Source organism: Danio rerio, chromosome 22 (genome assembly GCF_049306965.1).
Source record: "Danio rerio strain Tuebingen ecotype United States chromosome 22, GRCz12tu, whole genome shotgun sequence".
NCBI lineage: Eukaryota > Metazoa > Chordata > Actinopteri > Cypriniformes > Danionidae > Danio > Danio rerio.
Window position 1 is genome coordinate 20,240,639 of NC_133197.1, and position 16,449 is coordinate 20,257,087.

Sequence of the window (16,449 nt, forward strand, 5' to 3'; positions counted from 1 at the left end):
ACAAAAAAAAAATGCTATTTTTAAGACTGAAAAACAGTACCGTTTGTACTGTACATATTTTATTTTATACACGCAAGTGTGGCAATGCATTCACTTGGTCAGAGCTGAATGCCAGTGTGTAATACAGTTTCAATGTTACTGAAAAGTACTACAGAGAAGAAAAAAAAGAAACACAAAGCTATTCAGAACAAGTGGGCTTTAGCCACACTTCACAATGCCCATCTGTAACACCCGTGTATTTATAAGACCCACTAATACGGTAATATCTGCTGAGGTTCATTGGATCTGCATAGCACTGTACATGGTGGCCTGAGACATTACTTTGCACTTTATATACCACTAAAGTTCAAACCATGAGTGTACCTGTTGTGGTCTTAGTTGGAGTCATTTGGATGTGTTCAAATTCATAGAGTCCATGGAAAAAGCACTGTGCAACTCTGGTTGTACTCAAACTTAAATCAAAGACATTAAAGCATAAATTACAAACAATAATTTTACCCAAATATACTTTTCTACAGATTATTTCAATAAAGCACGTTCTAAGAAAACCGTTCAAGCGCTGGTCGCAAAAATGAGTCAAGCATGATTTAAACTATACTTGAGAAAGATGCGATGAAACATTTTTAAGGGCCAATGTTAAGGGGATCAAATGGTGTTCAAACCAGATATGAATACTAAAAGAGATCTTTTTAACAGGCACAGCAGAACTAAGGGCATCTGATACAGGAACTTTAATATAGCTTTTTTTAATATGTGGTAATGTGTGCAAACTCACGGCATGGCCATTTGTTGGTGTGACTGGCCATGCAATGCACAAATTAAAAACTTGTACACATGTGCTTGATAAATTGGGGATTTGGCCATCCTGCATTTATAATAATCGCCTTATAATAAGTAATAAACCAACCATAGTGTATAATCCATAGTAGCCCTCTTTGGTTTTCTCTCATTCTTTTATCTTGTTTTAAACGGCAGTTGATTCATAATGAAATGCTTGCCATTGAACCAGGCTATACATCTTAACACAGTGTAATGCTAATTGCCAACGAATGGCACATTAGCAACAGAGATTGTGATTGTGATTAATTAATAAACAGACGGTGAAAAGAAAAGCATCATAAAGCTAATGAAAATGCTGTTATACAAAACCAAAACCCAGTTGATCTTAACCATTTTGGACACATTCCTGAATAAGCTGGTCGTTAAAAATACAGCCACTTCACTTAAGTGACTATAAATCTCCATATTCGTTCAAATGACCAAGTGTTCCAACAACAGAGGCTCCTATAAAACAATGCCCCCAGAACGCACTGTAGCGGAAGGGAAGAGCAAGCAGAGAACGGCAAAAGAGTGCACAGCGGTGTGTCGGAGGCTTACAAGCATACAGGCCTGTGAGAGCAAAGAGGACAGAAGTAGAGTGGAGGATGGCATGGGTGGCAACGGTATGAGCCAGCATTCATTCAGCGCTATGAGTGGGTGTGCTAGGCTGGTGAAGGCCCATGGTTTTACACAACCATCCAGCAAAATCCACCTCCTCAACCTCAGCCCGCTTGATGAACGTGTGACCCTGTAAATGAAGAGCACGGTTAATTTCATCATCAGCAGATTCTGACTTCAAATAGTGAATGTGCTTTATTTGAAATATATGCTGGTTTGATTCTGATCACAAATGCAGTGATGCATGAACTTGTAGATTGCATCATGATGTTGCTGTTGTTAACCTACAGGCATTACAGGACTGATTGGGAGGTGAAGGGGGAATATTTCTTATTCAAGTCATAACTAGAGCTAATTGCTCAACCAACGCAGCCAAAAATTGACAAACGTGCATTACTTGTTATTTTTACGATCACAAAAATGAGCTTGCATTGTCGTACAATGTTATTTTTGCCATAAGAAACTTTTATTTTACTATCTTTTCAAGTCGTTTTACAAATACCCCTAAAGGAAATGTACTTACCATTAGCATCTTGAGGTCAGCTCTGTCAGCAGGGTTCTTTATGAGGCTGTAAAACACACACACACACACACACACACACACACACACACACACACACACACACACACACACACACACACACACACACACACACACACACACACACACACACACACACACACACACACACACACACACACACACACACACACACACACACACACACAAAAAATAAACAAATAAATAATCACTTATTTCAACAACAAATAAAAAAAAATCTAATCAAAAACATTGACCAGAAATGTTAAGTTAGGGTTTGGCTTAGAAATAAGACTCCTTGTTTTGTCTCTTTTTGCCTTCTGAGCACAGAATTGCACGTTTCAATACACCTTTTCTAATCAAGATACAACATTTGTTTTTTATAGTCCAGTTACACTGTTAAAGCTTCATTCACACAGCGGCAAATCGTCAAGCGACCGTTTATTTTAACGGAGAGGGAGCGACTTTCGGTCTCTTCCGGCCACACAAGCCAAATATCAACCATTGGCTCGACACCACAAAGTTGAGAATCCTTCAACGTTATGCAAATAATGAGCGACTTTGTTGAGCGACAGCCAATAGGAGTACCAGTAGAGCTCATATGATCCCCTCTCAGAGGCCGGTTGTATTCTCCGAGCTGTAGGCCTACACATACCTGCGTTTGCAGCAGGTCACCACCCAGAGCGACAGGCAGCTACAAATTTGCTGCTAGTGTGATAGAGGCATAAAGCCTGGTTTATACTCAATACACGCTAAAGTGTGTGCGGCGAATGTGACGCGTGTTTGCAGAGGTTTGCTTTTGGTGCACGTGACATGATTTTGGCCGGCGGAGTGCATGAAATTGTTTAAGACGCATTTTACAGTTCGCGTGGCTCCGAATTTGATTTGAGTTGAATATGAATCATTTTGAAGATATTTTGTTTGAAATGGGTACGACCATTCATAATCATAGGAAGAACCAGATAAACAATATTTATTGGCTAGAAAGGAAAAAAGTTTTTGTTAAAAAGTTTAGAAAAACAAAGGATAAGTTTGTTAAAACCAAAACAAAAGGCAATGGCAAAGGTGGAGACCCAGGCCATTCATAGGTTTTAATTTAACAGTTACATGAATTATTTCTTTGATAACTGGAAAAGAATATTTGAACCCATCAGTTTACAATATAGGTAGCACTGTCGCCTCCCAGCAAGAAGGTCGCTGGTTTGAGCCTCGGCTGGGTCAGTTGGTATTTCTGTGTGGAGTTTGCGTCTCCCTGCGTTAGCGTGGGTTTCCTCTGGGTGCTCTGGTTTCACCCACAAGTCCAAAGACATACGATACAGGTGAATTGGGAGGGCTAAATTGTCTGTATTGTATGTGTGTGAATGAATGTGAATGGATGTTTCCTTGTGATGGGTTGCGGCTGGAAGGGTATCTACAGCGCAAAAACGTGCTGGATAAGTTGGCAGTTCATTCCGCTGTGGCAACCCCAGATAAATAAAGGGACTAAGCCGAAAAGAAACACAATATACTGATGCCGTCTTTCAAGGCTTTATTAGTGATGGTTTATTCTTTCCAAAATAAAAAATATATTTGTAGAGCAACCTGTGTTCTGTTTATATTAATATTTTAATACATTTTTTAAAAAAAGTAGAACTGTCCAAGATATGAATGTTTATAAAAATCTTTATAATAACTTAAAAAAAAGATAAAAATAACAAAGTTAAAAAATTTTCAATAATATTAATTACATGACGTAGTTCTGGAAACTTCCTACTTCTTTGTTTATCCTTCTGATTTTATGGTGGGTTTCTTTAGACTGCCCCCTGTCGTTTTCAAGTATATCGTATAACGATAAGTATAACGGCGAACAAGTCAAGTATAAAAGCCTCATCCGTTTTGTGAGGTCAGTGTTTGATCAGGGTAGGAGCAACACTGTGTAGAGCTGCGGCCCTCCAGCAATTGACTTTGAGACCTATGGTTTAGATCTAATCCAAATTAAATATGCGCCAGCTAAACAAGTAATTTAAAATAACCAAAATTGTGTGTGCATGATGAAGTTAAAGTGTGCAAAAAATTGGGCCTTTCAGGAACTAAACTGAATAGCCCTTTACTTTAAGGTTTAATGTAGCCAACATGCATACGTGCCAACACTGCCACTGTTCTTTCAATTCTGAAAACAAATTAGTTTTTGTACATTGCACTGTAAAACATTCAAATATATGACACGGGATCTTACCATTTTGTCACAAACTCCTCAAAGTCTGTGGTGAAGACGCCATGGGGGAGCTTGGGTGGAGGCTGCAGATGCAAAGACAGGTGGGGAGCAGAGAAAGGGGGTGATATTGAAGTGAAACTGCTACATGAAATGCAGAAATACTATAAAAGGCAAAAATAAGCACAAAGGAAGTAAGTTGCATGCTAAGCAAATCCTCTGACCTCATTGACAATGTAGTCCAGTAGCTCAAATATAGCCATTGCTGGCCTGCTGTCCATTCCGTGTCCTGGGGGAAAACAATTCGCAAGGCTCGGCTAAAACACGCATATTACGTAGAATATGGAGGAAAAATATAATCAAATGCATTTTAAACAATGTTAACTATTGGATCTTGACACTTATATAATATGTATCAGTAGGTCTACCACACAAAATTAGATGTCTTACCACTAACTGGTCGTCCTGGAGGCCTGGGTCTTGGAGACATGCTGTGACCTTCTGCCCCACCTGCATCCAGCACTGGCCGGCCAAATATGGCCTCCAGTTCCTTAGCATCGGGAGGGGGGATGGGGTAGCGTCCAATAGCAAGCTCAACCAGTGATAGGCCCATGCTCCACACATCCGACTGAACCGAGTAGTGCGTGCCCTGGAGTCTCTCCGGCTGTCAAGGCAGAGAGCAAAGAGCAAGTCAAGGCTCTACTAGGGTGGGGCGCCGCACCCTGCAGGTGGCCAGGAGGAGTGGGCTAAAACCTGGCAGCGAGATCCTCCTCTCCACATGGAAGAATCCTGGGCACTGGCTCAGGCCTTGGAACAAGAAGGGCTGGGGGTTGGGGAGGGAAGTGGGAGGGTGACTCACCGACATGTACGACCGTGTTCCAACGAAGGAGTTGGCCATAGAGTCGATGAGCTGGCCACTCACACCAAAGTCGCACAGTTTGATCTCACCGCGCGAGTTCACCAGGATGTTGGAGGGCTTAACGTCTGGAAGAACCAGAGAGAAAGAGAGAGAGAGACCAAGTAAGATGAAAGGCTGGGGTCCAAATCCCAGCGGCACCACCTGGCTTTTCATCGCCCTTTCTCCAGTGTTCTGAATACTGCAAAGCTAGCTCTGACAAAACTGTTGCAGCAGTAAGGACAGAGAAACATGTCACTTTCCAACTCCCTCGTTTTAAACACAGGGCAAAACGAGCAAATAACAGTGCACATTTGCAACAATTCTGTACATGACGGGCCCTTCTTCAGCCCTAACACCCACTGGGAGTGGACAGAGGGGTGAGAGTGGGAGAGGAAAAAGAAGGGAGGGGGTTGCAGGGTGCGGCTGCCATGTAATCACATCCGAGAGGCTGTAATTACCGGCTGGGCTCCTCGACAGCTCCTCGCGAGCAGCCGAGCGCTCTCTGCCACAACAGCACAACTATAGGTCTGACCCTCCCTGTCTAACCCTTCAAACCCAGCGTGGCTCCTCTAGACCCTCACAGACATGACTGAGAAACTGATACTTTGCATTTCCAGACATAGTATTATTGTTGAAATGCTGGCTGTGCCACACTTGAAGACGCTAAAGATACTCCATGGCTAATGGTGATCTATTTGGAATGAAAAGTATATTGTAGAAGTTGGCACATTAGCAACAGAGATTGAAAATGTGACCAATTAATAAACAGAATGTGAAAAGAAAACATAAGCATCATAAAGCTAATGAAAATGCTGTTATACAAAACCAAAACCCAGTTGATCTTTACAATTTTGGACACATTCCTGAATAATCTGGTCGTTAAAACTAGAAGCACATTACACATGAATATTAAAAGCATTCATGAATGCAACTGATGCCTTTTCACTCTTTAGTTTTAGCTAAAGAGATAGATCATTCAAATGAGAAATTTGTCTTAATTTATGGCTTGTTTCCACTGAGTGGTGCAGTAAGAGTTGGTACGCTTCTATGTCCGTTTCCACTGTCAAAAGGTACCAAAAAGCGAACCACTTTTTGGGTACCCTGTCCTTTACAAAAGGATACCAAAAGGCAGAGGTAGACGCGCAACTGAATGCTTTTGGTTCACAGAGAAACGTCACTAGTGCATGCACAAGCCAGAAGAATGACAACAAAGGAAGCGTCATTTTTAAATACACAGCCGAGACATTTCACAGTAATAATATATACATATAATAACGAGCCATGGTCGACCAGAGCTCAAACCTTGTCTTGGTCTTGATGAACTGCTACAAATCCAAGAAGAGAAGACTCTGCGTGTGTCCTGTTGTTATTTACGAGGCTGTCTAAAGCACAAGTGGTTTCACTTTCTCCAAAGAGCTTGTGTGTGCTTGCCACGCATCTATATTTAAAATAACAAACTTCTTGCTCTCATAATAATAATGTGGACTTGATTATTGAAGAGCTTCCAACAGCTGATCTTTTCATAAATAGACTAACGCAAGAGAGAAGTGCAAAAGAAACAAACAAACAAACAAGCTCGAACAAAGGAGCAGATGATTCTTTCAGCAACATAAAAGATGAACAAACTGCCATGTTTATTAATTATCATCACCTTTTCAGACTATTATGAACTTGGAATGACGAACTTACTTTAACAAGATGTTGACGTTACATGTACTGGTATGCAATAAAGATGAGAGGTTTGTACTGACTGTATCAGTTTTATATCATTTATCAACCCAAATTAGAACTAAATGTAAGTTTTAGTTATATTTTATTTGAAATTTAACATTTCAGAGACTGTAAGTCTCTGTATGCGTTCAAAAATGTTTTATTTTATATAAATTGCAGACGTTACATTAGGCTTTACATTATCATTAATCTGCAACTATAATCAAATCCTGTTCATAGAAAGGTTAGAAATGAACATCAATTTATACACAAGTTTTTATGTATATAAAGCATTTAATAAAAAGTTCAAGCGAGAATGACGTTGACTGCAACTTTGTTGTACACAACACCATAGGTACCCTTTAGCAGTGGAGACACAAGCCAGATAAAGGTGACCTATACCGAACCGTACCGTACCGTATCACTCAGTGTAAACAAGGCTTTACTCAACCGCCATTTGTTTCAAAATTTTTGAGTGTAATTTATAACATTAAAAACAAAAAATATTTTACTTTTTGCAAGATTTGAACTGGTTACTATTGACTTCCCCTGTAGGTAGGAAATAAGGTTTTCATTAGCTACTGGTTTCCAAAATTTTTTTAAACTAATGTGTTCAAAAGAAGTAATTCATATTAATTCAATAATTCAGAAGACAAAAAAATGTATGTTGGGTTAACCCCTTTAATATTTTTTAGAAAAAGAATACCTAATGTTTTGATAATATTTAATTCAATAATTAATGTTATATTTAAAAAAATAACAGTAGAAGACGGTTGTTTCACATGTAAACTGGAACACATAACTTCTTTAATGACAGTGTTGTTTAATCTCAGGTTAACAATTACTGCAGAGATGAAGGTCTCTGGTTAGTTTCAGTAAAGACCTTGTGAGGCCTAATCTCTCTATAATAATCATTTTTAAGCTTCTTATGCAATTTCAATGGCTGCATTAGGGGGCTACTTCCTGCCGCCCTCCAGCGCGTGTATGTACATGTACGTTTCCTAAGATATTAGTAAGGAATGTTGCTTTGTGCGTACCTCTGTGCATTATTTGGTGCTTCTCCCGAAGATACGCCAAACCTCTGAGTACCTGTGGAGCGAGAGCGTTATAGATATCATCAATGAAGTTTATCTGTCAACGGCTAGTGTGGTATCTGGCTTCCTGAATTTACAGCATGCGCTATATGGTCTGGTCTTTACAAAACAACTTCTGCTTTCTAATTACCAAAAGATGAAATGCACATTCAATAAACATTATGGACGCATGCATAAACAGATCTCAGCACCTTTGTTTGGTCTTCATGCCCAAGTGTTTGTACTTTGTCAGGATTAAAAGCGAAACGCTAGTTTGACCCTATTCATTTGGCAGAAAATGGCTAAACGAGTGTTGAAAAACCTGCATGTTTTGCTGACTCTGACTTAAAAGGGAGTTTGCACATCGATGGGTGTGTTCACAGCTTTATTATATTGTGGTCTATGTGTAATACTGGCAGACATGTTACGATGGAGTCTACGTACCATCTTTTGGGTTCAGCTTTTAGCCAAGAACAAGAAGAGCAGGTTGTCCTCTCTACTTCCTGGTTTATATATTATTAGAGCCGTTTCACAGTAGCCTGATAGTATTACATGCGCACTGACAATAAGCATTTACTTTACATATGCAAATACTATAAGCAGAGTTAACGAAAGTTAAAAACGGCAAGGTGGTATTATAAAACTACATTTAAGCAAGTGGTAATTATGCAGAATACGGAGATTATTTTATTTTATACTCAATGTGGCCAATTAACAACAAATGCCTAATATTACCAATTATATTTTACAAATAAAAAACATTTCAATTAAATCAATCAATTTTAAACGATACAACTACATTTGAAGCATCACATCAAAATAATGTCTTTACAGAAAACTAAAATAATGGGATTTAATAAATATTTAATTTAGCAGTTTTTCAATGAAAAGTGCACTTATAATAGTTATTTTCTTTTATGCACAATTTTACAAATAGCAAATAACATGGAAAAGATACATTGTGAACAGTTATAGTTAAGAGTTTTGATATTATTATTGAGTATTGTTCAATACCTTTAATATTGACTGATAGACAGAAACAAATTACATAATCTCAAATTGGGCTGAACAATACAGTGCTCAGCATATATGCGTACACCCCATTTTGAAATATTTTTATCCATTTCTCAGTGAATATGGGTAATATATATTAATGCATTTAGAAAAAACAGATTAATTAAACAGATATATTTATTTAAATAATATTTTAGTCACAGAATATCTGTAAAAATGAAAATATAATATATTATAAATTCATGTAAAATATTGCTAAACAAATGATAAACTACAACATTTCAACAGAATTTTATGTTTTTTTTTTGCTTCTGTTGATTTTTGAAAATTTTATTTAATATTTTTCCCTAACATATCAATTTGGGCTACTAATTTTTGAACCATTATTGCAAGTTATTTTGTTAGATTAGCTCCAGATTTGGCTTCAGTAATGACTAAACTAATGTATATGCACAAATATAATAATGTAAAGCATCCAATAGAGAATATATTAATTTAAATGAGAGATTCTTATTGCAATATTTATCGCAGAAAAAATAAACACTGCAATATCAGATTTTCCCAATATCAAGCAGCCCTGCACTCAAATACTAAATCTAACCCTACAAATTAAAGCCAACAAGCTAATATAAGCAGCCAACCTTGCTTTTAGTATTAGTCAAATGTATCAGTAGCTTTGTTCAAAGGGGGCATATTTATGGAACATACTGTAATTAAAAAAAATATATACTTTGAGGAAAAATACAACAGAAATGTGCATTCCTAAATTATTCAAAGGATTTAAAATGTAATAACCACAGGAAAATAAATAGTTGATCTTACTTGGGCTGTGCAATTTATTTAAAATCGAATCACAATTTTTTACACTTTCATTCTACCCAATCAGAACTTTTTAATTTGCCTCTTGCCAGCCATGTTAGTTTACTGAGTGTTCCATATATTTTTATATATTATTTTTGTTTGTATGATAAGCTACAATATCTCCTAATTTGAGTTGAACATGTTTACAGAAAAGTAACATCGTTTTATTTGGCTTTACAGTTTGCTCTAGAGAAAAAATTAGTTCAATTTCTGAATATTTAAAAACAAATTTGAATAAGTGTTCAAGTTAATTTTTTTTTTCTTTTTTAACTAACACTCACTGCATTTTAGCAGAAAGAAGCTACGACACAGATTACTGAGCTGAATCTTGACTATAAAATTAAATCGCAAATCAAAATCGCAATATCTGTCAAAAAAACGAAACAGTTTGATATTTTCCCCAAATCGCACAGCCCTAGACCTTACTACACATCTGGATATTCTTGTATCAGTTATCAGCGTATCATTGTATAGTAGATTTATCAGTCTCTAAGGAGAACCGCAATACTTACAGCTATGCTAACTTTGCCCAAAATTTCCTCAGGGATTCTTCTGGCTTCTTTGAGCACTTGATCCAAAGAGCCTCCATCCTGTGGACAAACACATGTCAAAGTGCTGTAACGCTCTTGCTACAAACCACACACAAGACCATCGGCCTCACCATGTGCTCCATACAGATGCTGATTTCTCCATCACTGTAGAAGGCGCCGTAAAACCCTACAATGTACGGTGAGTTACACTCGTGTAGAACCTGCAGCTCTCGAATAATCTGGTTCCTGATGGCTGGTTTGATTTCCAAGTGTATAAGCTGGGGAAAACACAAAAAGTTCAGCCAATGATAAGAATATCACACCAAATGATACAAGCAGGAGTGCAAGGTTTCCAAAGGTTTCCAAGAGTCGAATTTAAGACTTTTTTAAAGGCTATTATAAATGAAATTTCAGACTTACAAGAGGTTAAATGCTTTTCTAAGGGCCCAGATAAAACATTAAAAAAACTGTTAAAACAAATGTTATTGTTCGATAATTCACATTTAAACACATTAAACACATTTTCTTGACTTTTCCAAAACATTTTGGATTTATTTGTTTTTCCAAGACTTTTCCAGGCCTGGAGAAGGCTTTCAAAATTTCATGACTTTTCCAGGTTGTCCAGGACCGTATGAACCCTGGTTATTAAAAAGAATATAATTAAACCCCATTGGTAAAAAATGTAAAGTATTGGTAAAAAAAATACATCTGTTAAAATACCCTGGAGTAGGGCTGTACATTATGACAAGATGTACATATCTATCTATCTATCTATCTATCTATCTATCTATCTATCTATCTATCTATCTATCTATCTATATTCATATCTATCTATCTATCTATCTATCTATCTATCTATCTATCTATCTATCTATCTATCTATCTATATATATATATATATTTGTATATATATATATATATATATATATATATATATATATATATATATATATATATATTATATATATATATATATATATATATATATATATATATAAAACTCTATTGCTACATAGATTGCTACATGTATTGCTACTGTCTGTGTCTGTGACTTTGAAACTAAAATATTCCCATATTACAATTGCTGTTGTTTTTTGATATTATTTTGTCTATTACTGCTTTTGAAACAGCAGACGCCATTTTTCCACTTGTCAGCGCTTTCCTGTTTGTTTTCTTTCTTTTATTGTCGGCATAGTTTGGTTGCACAATTCTGATTGGGCAGAATGAAATTGTGCTCACTCAATTGGCTAGTAAGACTGTAACACACAGCCAGCAATCATGCATTTGCTCTGTGTAGATGAAATTAAATAATACATATACATTTCATATTGCAGCCTCTTGCGATTAGGCATGTTGTAGGCATGTAGGATTCTGACGGTATAATAATCTTGTATAAAAATATCACAGTTTCACATTTTTTATGATATTACGATTATCACTCTAAAATATATTCATTTTAAATGTTTGGGTAAAAAACAAAAACTTTTTTACCCTTTGAAGACAATTTATTTTATTTTGAGTAGCTTTTAAAATGTTTCGGAGCAGTAACCAATCACTTATTAATTTTCTTTTCAGCTTAGTCCCTTTATTAATCAGGGGTCACCACAGCGGAATGAACTGCCATCTTATCCAGCACGTTTTTACACAGCGGATGCCCTTCCAGCCGCAACCCATCTCTGGGAAACATCCACACACACACACACAAATAATTTAGCCTACCCAATTCACCTGTACCGCATGTCTTTGGACTGTGGGGGGAAACCAGAGCACCCGGAGGAAACCCACGCGAACGCAGGGCGAACATGCAAAGTCCACACAGAAACGCCAACTAACCCAGCCGAGGCTGAATCAGCGACCCGACAACGTTCTTGCTGTGAGGCGACAACACTACCTACTGCGCCACTGCGACGCCCAGCTGTAAACATGTTAGGCTAAATGATTACAATGAATCATCGACTTCTGCTGCCTTTATTAGTTTCAAAAACACAGATTTCATTACAATATAAGCAGCATTGTTGTCCTAAAAAATGTTTAACAAAACAAACAAAAAAAAAACGTACACATACCTTAGGAACGGTATAGCAGAAAATGTTGGCGGTTTTAAAAACTTAAACCGCGGTATACCTTAAAAACAGTTATCGCCCCATGCCTACTTGCAGTTAACTGATCTCAACATTTAAAATTGCGATTCAATTTAATCGCACAGCCCTAGCCGGTGACACTTTTTATTAAATAATTTATACGAGCTCAATCTAACATGCCATTATGAAAATGTTGACAGAAACATGAATAACAGCATCTTTAAAAAAATTTGCAATCTTGAAAGTACAAGGTTTACATTTGGCATTTTATTTTACTCTATTTATTCTCATGTTGGACTTGTAATCATTAGTTTTTGAAAAGTGCTTTATATCTTAATAATATTTCTACATTTTATTTCAAACATTTGATCACATATAAAAGAGTAAGCACTTTACAAACGTGTATAATCTTTTAAAGAAATAATTCTTTAAGTGTGGTCAATATATGTTGTGTATAAACTATTAACTGATTGGATTTACAGAAACTGTAGTATATTATAATGCATGTTGTTATCAAAACATGAGATTTGATCATGATATGAATTTTGCCAAATTGCCTAGCCCTAAGCAGGTGCATAAGATCCTTTATCGCTTACCTTCCTGGCCATAACCAGTCTCGAGGGTTTGTGACGGACTTTATGAACCACTCCACCATTACCAGCGCCAAGTTCACATATGGGTTCGAAATCTTCATCCTTGAGCTCGCCCACCTGGGCTTTCTGGGTGAGGAAAGCTTCGAGGCGCTTCCTCTGCTGTTCATCCAAATCCAGCTCACCTAACTTCCTCTGCAAGGCCTCCAGGTTGGCCCTAAAGACAAAAAGACGACCAGGTGAGACGTGTGCAGGTACATAAAGGGACTGATATAGCTAAATAAATACTTACTCTGCTGCTGCATCAATGTTGGTTGACTGTCCCTCTCCAGTGGGGGTTATAATCAAGGGGACTGGTCTTCTTTTTGGTGCCATACTTGCAAAGTTATCAATTTCAAAGAAAGCAACCAGGTTGTCTCTACTGACATCCAATACTTCAAACTGATACACAAACCCTTGTAGTGGAAGTTTCTGAGATTAGCAAGCCCCAAATTTCAACACCCAACCATGCTCTCAAAAGCTGCTCCAGGTGAAATTAAAGTGTCAAATGAAAAAGCGAGTGGCTCAGAGGTAAAAGTGCAGGAAATGCAGTTTATTTAAGCGCGTGCATCGCTGGAATGTCTCTCCGGCACGGCCTCTGACTCGCGAGCGCTCCCACAGACAAAAGGCGGCAAAAGACAAGTTAGGCCTATCGTTCACAGCCTCAGGACCGGGCGAGAAACGCTGTCCGAAATAGTTTGGCTCGGAGGAGCCGCGAAAACAGAAGTTGAAATTTCCCCCAAGAAAAAAGGAGGGGGAAAAAGTCCGGCCAGGAAGCCGCTATCCAACCAAGAGGAAGCGTTTGCTCGATCTCGCGAGAACTGCCGCCAGAGAACTTGCGTCATCGCGAGATTTGAGAAAAACAGTCATTATATGAGAAAGAACGACATCTGCTGGTGAGCATAAAATACGTTATAAAAAGTTTTAACCAATAACCAATGTCAGAAACGCGAGGATTGACGTTCCTGAGGCTCGTAGCCAGGGCACGTTTAGGTGGTTTGAAAGACCCCCCCCCCCCCCCCCCCTACCGACAATGGTCCAGAATTTGTCCCATACATAAACTCATTTCCACTGCTATTCCATCATACATTGTGAAAATAACACATCGAAGAAGGCTTCCAATTGGAATCCTCTGTTGACTGTCCTGACTTCAGCTAATCAGTTTAGGCCACTGCTAACAATTATTTTTCATCTGTGCAAGAAAACATACAATCTGAGGTAAGTGGTCATCTTTCACTGCTGACCTACTGTATTATTGCTAAATAGAGTTACTTTTATTCTAAATCTTGGACTTTATTCATGAAACAAAAAGTATAAATGAAAGGTGTGAAGCACTAAAGTTAATAAGTTAATTTTAATGCTAATCAGGCTATTGTTATCCGTATTTTTTTATTGAACTTTTTTATATTTTTTATTGAAAAATCTAAAAATATTGTGAAGCTCTTTATTATCCTTTTTTATTTGTTTACTTTTTTAATCAAGTGGCCAAATTTTAACTGAGGAAAGTTGAATGTGCTGACCAAAGTGTTATATATATATTTAAACAATGAACAATTTCTATTTTTTTCTTAATGATAAATCATGTAATAAATTAGTATTTGAGAGTATGTTTTTTTTTTTTTGCAAAATCCTTAAGGAAATGTTTTTTGGAACATCAAAAAGACCATCTGACAAGCTATTTAAACAAAAAAAGTGCTTAAAACATCTTTGAAATACAATATTTAAACCTCTTAATTAAATAGAATATGAGGCGAATAACTGCAAATAGGTTCCCTTTTTGAGAAAAAAGAAGCACTCTTATTACCAGGCTGACTACGGGCCTGCATGCCCTGTCATCTACAGTTTTACCAGTACATAAGTAGTTAAAATTTACAAACAACCTGATTGTGTATCATACTTACGATTATGACTAAATATACTATAATTGTATTTAGGTTTTGTGTATGAATGCTTTAGTCTTTTAGTGCGTATCAAAATGCACATTGTAATAATTTGAAGTCTTGCAAACATGTTGGGATGTGATGATTATTAAAGTCCCTAAAAAATCTAAACTAACGATATGATTTTGTTATCTCACATTGCCAGTTTTGTGGTGAACAATTCATCTGTGCAGGTCATTAAGAAGAAGAAGAAAAAAAAAACAGTTTGCTCTTCTAATGTTTAATTGAAATCTAAAAATAAAATGATCAGATAACGTATAACTTAGCAAATGGGAGTGGCTAACATACTAAATCACCTCCTCCAACTGTCAGTTTTGACAACAAACAGAAATGGTGAACAGGAGGTATCTTTTAGGTTGTGACAACTCTCCTCGAACACTTTCCCCCATTTTTGAATGAAACACCTACACTACTACATCTATTTAGCTCACAGTAGAAAAAACAAGCCACACCCACTTTTGTGTCATTTAATATTATGTTTCTCTCGGAACTGCGTCACAATATGAAAAATAATGGTCGCAGCTTCCAGTTTATGGGGACGAAAAGGGATTTGCAAGCTTCAAAACAATAAGGTTTCTGATAAACGCGGTTTCTCACTTACATTCATACGTGCTTTGTGTTCCAAGCATAAAGCAATAACTCATACTTTTTAAGTTATTCAGCCACTAAAAGTCTTTCAGCCTACTCAAATACTAAGAAATCTTGTCAGATACATTTACAACAATCGCTTGCTGGCATATTAAAAGAAAGTTTCTCAGATTAATAGTTAACTCAGAGATGTAGTCTCTGTTAGGATCAGACAGAATCTGCAGGCTTTTTTTTTTTGCTATTCTGAGATTTTTGTAAAAAATCGGCAGATTTATGCAGAATTATTTTGGGAGTATCATAACTAAAAACTTCATATATGAAAAAAATAACAGCTTTTTAACTTTTAAATAATGTTTACAATGCAAATCCATCTAGATCCACTTATTAGGTAAACAAAGCAAGTCTCTCATATAATATCTCTTCTCAAAAAAGAAAACATTACTTAACAAACTGTACTGTAAATAAATCAAATGAACACAGATTCTGTGATACAAAAAGGTTGCTGATTTGAGCCCTATCTGGATGTTGGCATTTCTGTGTGGAGTTTGCATGTTCTCCCCATGTTTGCACGGGTTTCCTCTGGGTGAGCTGGTTTCCCCCACAGTCCAAAGACATGTGGTCCTGGTGAATTGGGTAAGCTAAACTGTATGTAGTGTGTGTGTGTTAATGAGTGTGTATGGGTGTTTCCCAGTGATTAGTTGCAGCTGGAGGGGCATCAGCTACATAAAACATATGCTGGATAAGTTGGCAGTTTATATAGTCTTGCTACCAATGTATTGTAGTAAAACTAGTGACTGGCATTCTAAAGGAAACCTGCATTTCAGCCACAGCCATATCATCCTACAGCCTAAGACCGGTTACTTACTGAAGCTAAGCAGGGCTGAGCCTGGTTAGTACCAGGATGGGAGACCACATGGGAAAACTAGGTTGCTGTTGGATGTAGTGTTAGTGAGGCC

General features: G+C 37.2%; 1 protein-coding gene across 1 annotated transcript; it reads right to left on the bottom strand.

Moving 5' to 3' along the window:
- Nucleotides 1-375: 375 nt before the first annotated feature.
- Nucleotides 376-13,813, bottom strand: map2k2a (mitogen-activated protein kinase kinase 2a). Its single transcript, NM_001037391.2, is given in 11 exon segments — nt 376-1,567; nt 1,961-2,006; nt 4,194-4,255; nt 4,394-4,458; nt 4,620-4,833; nt 5,029-5,153; nt 7,815-7,866; nt 10,238-10,315; nt 10,387-10,533; nt 12,933-13,143; nt 13,219-13,813. Coding segments are annotated over 11 exon segments (1,194 nt in total). The 5' UTR covers nt 13,302-13,813; the 3' UTR covers nt 376-1,456.
- Between the last annotated feature and the right edge of the window lie 2,636 nt (nt 13,814-16,449).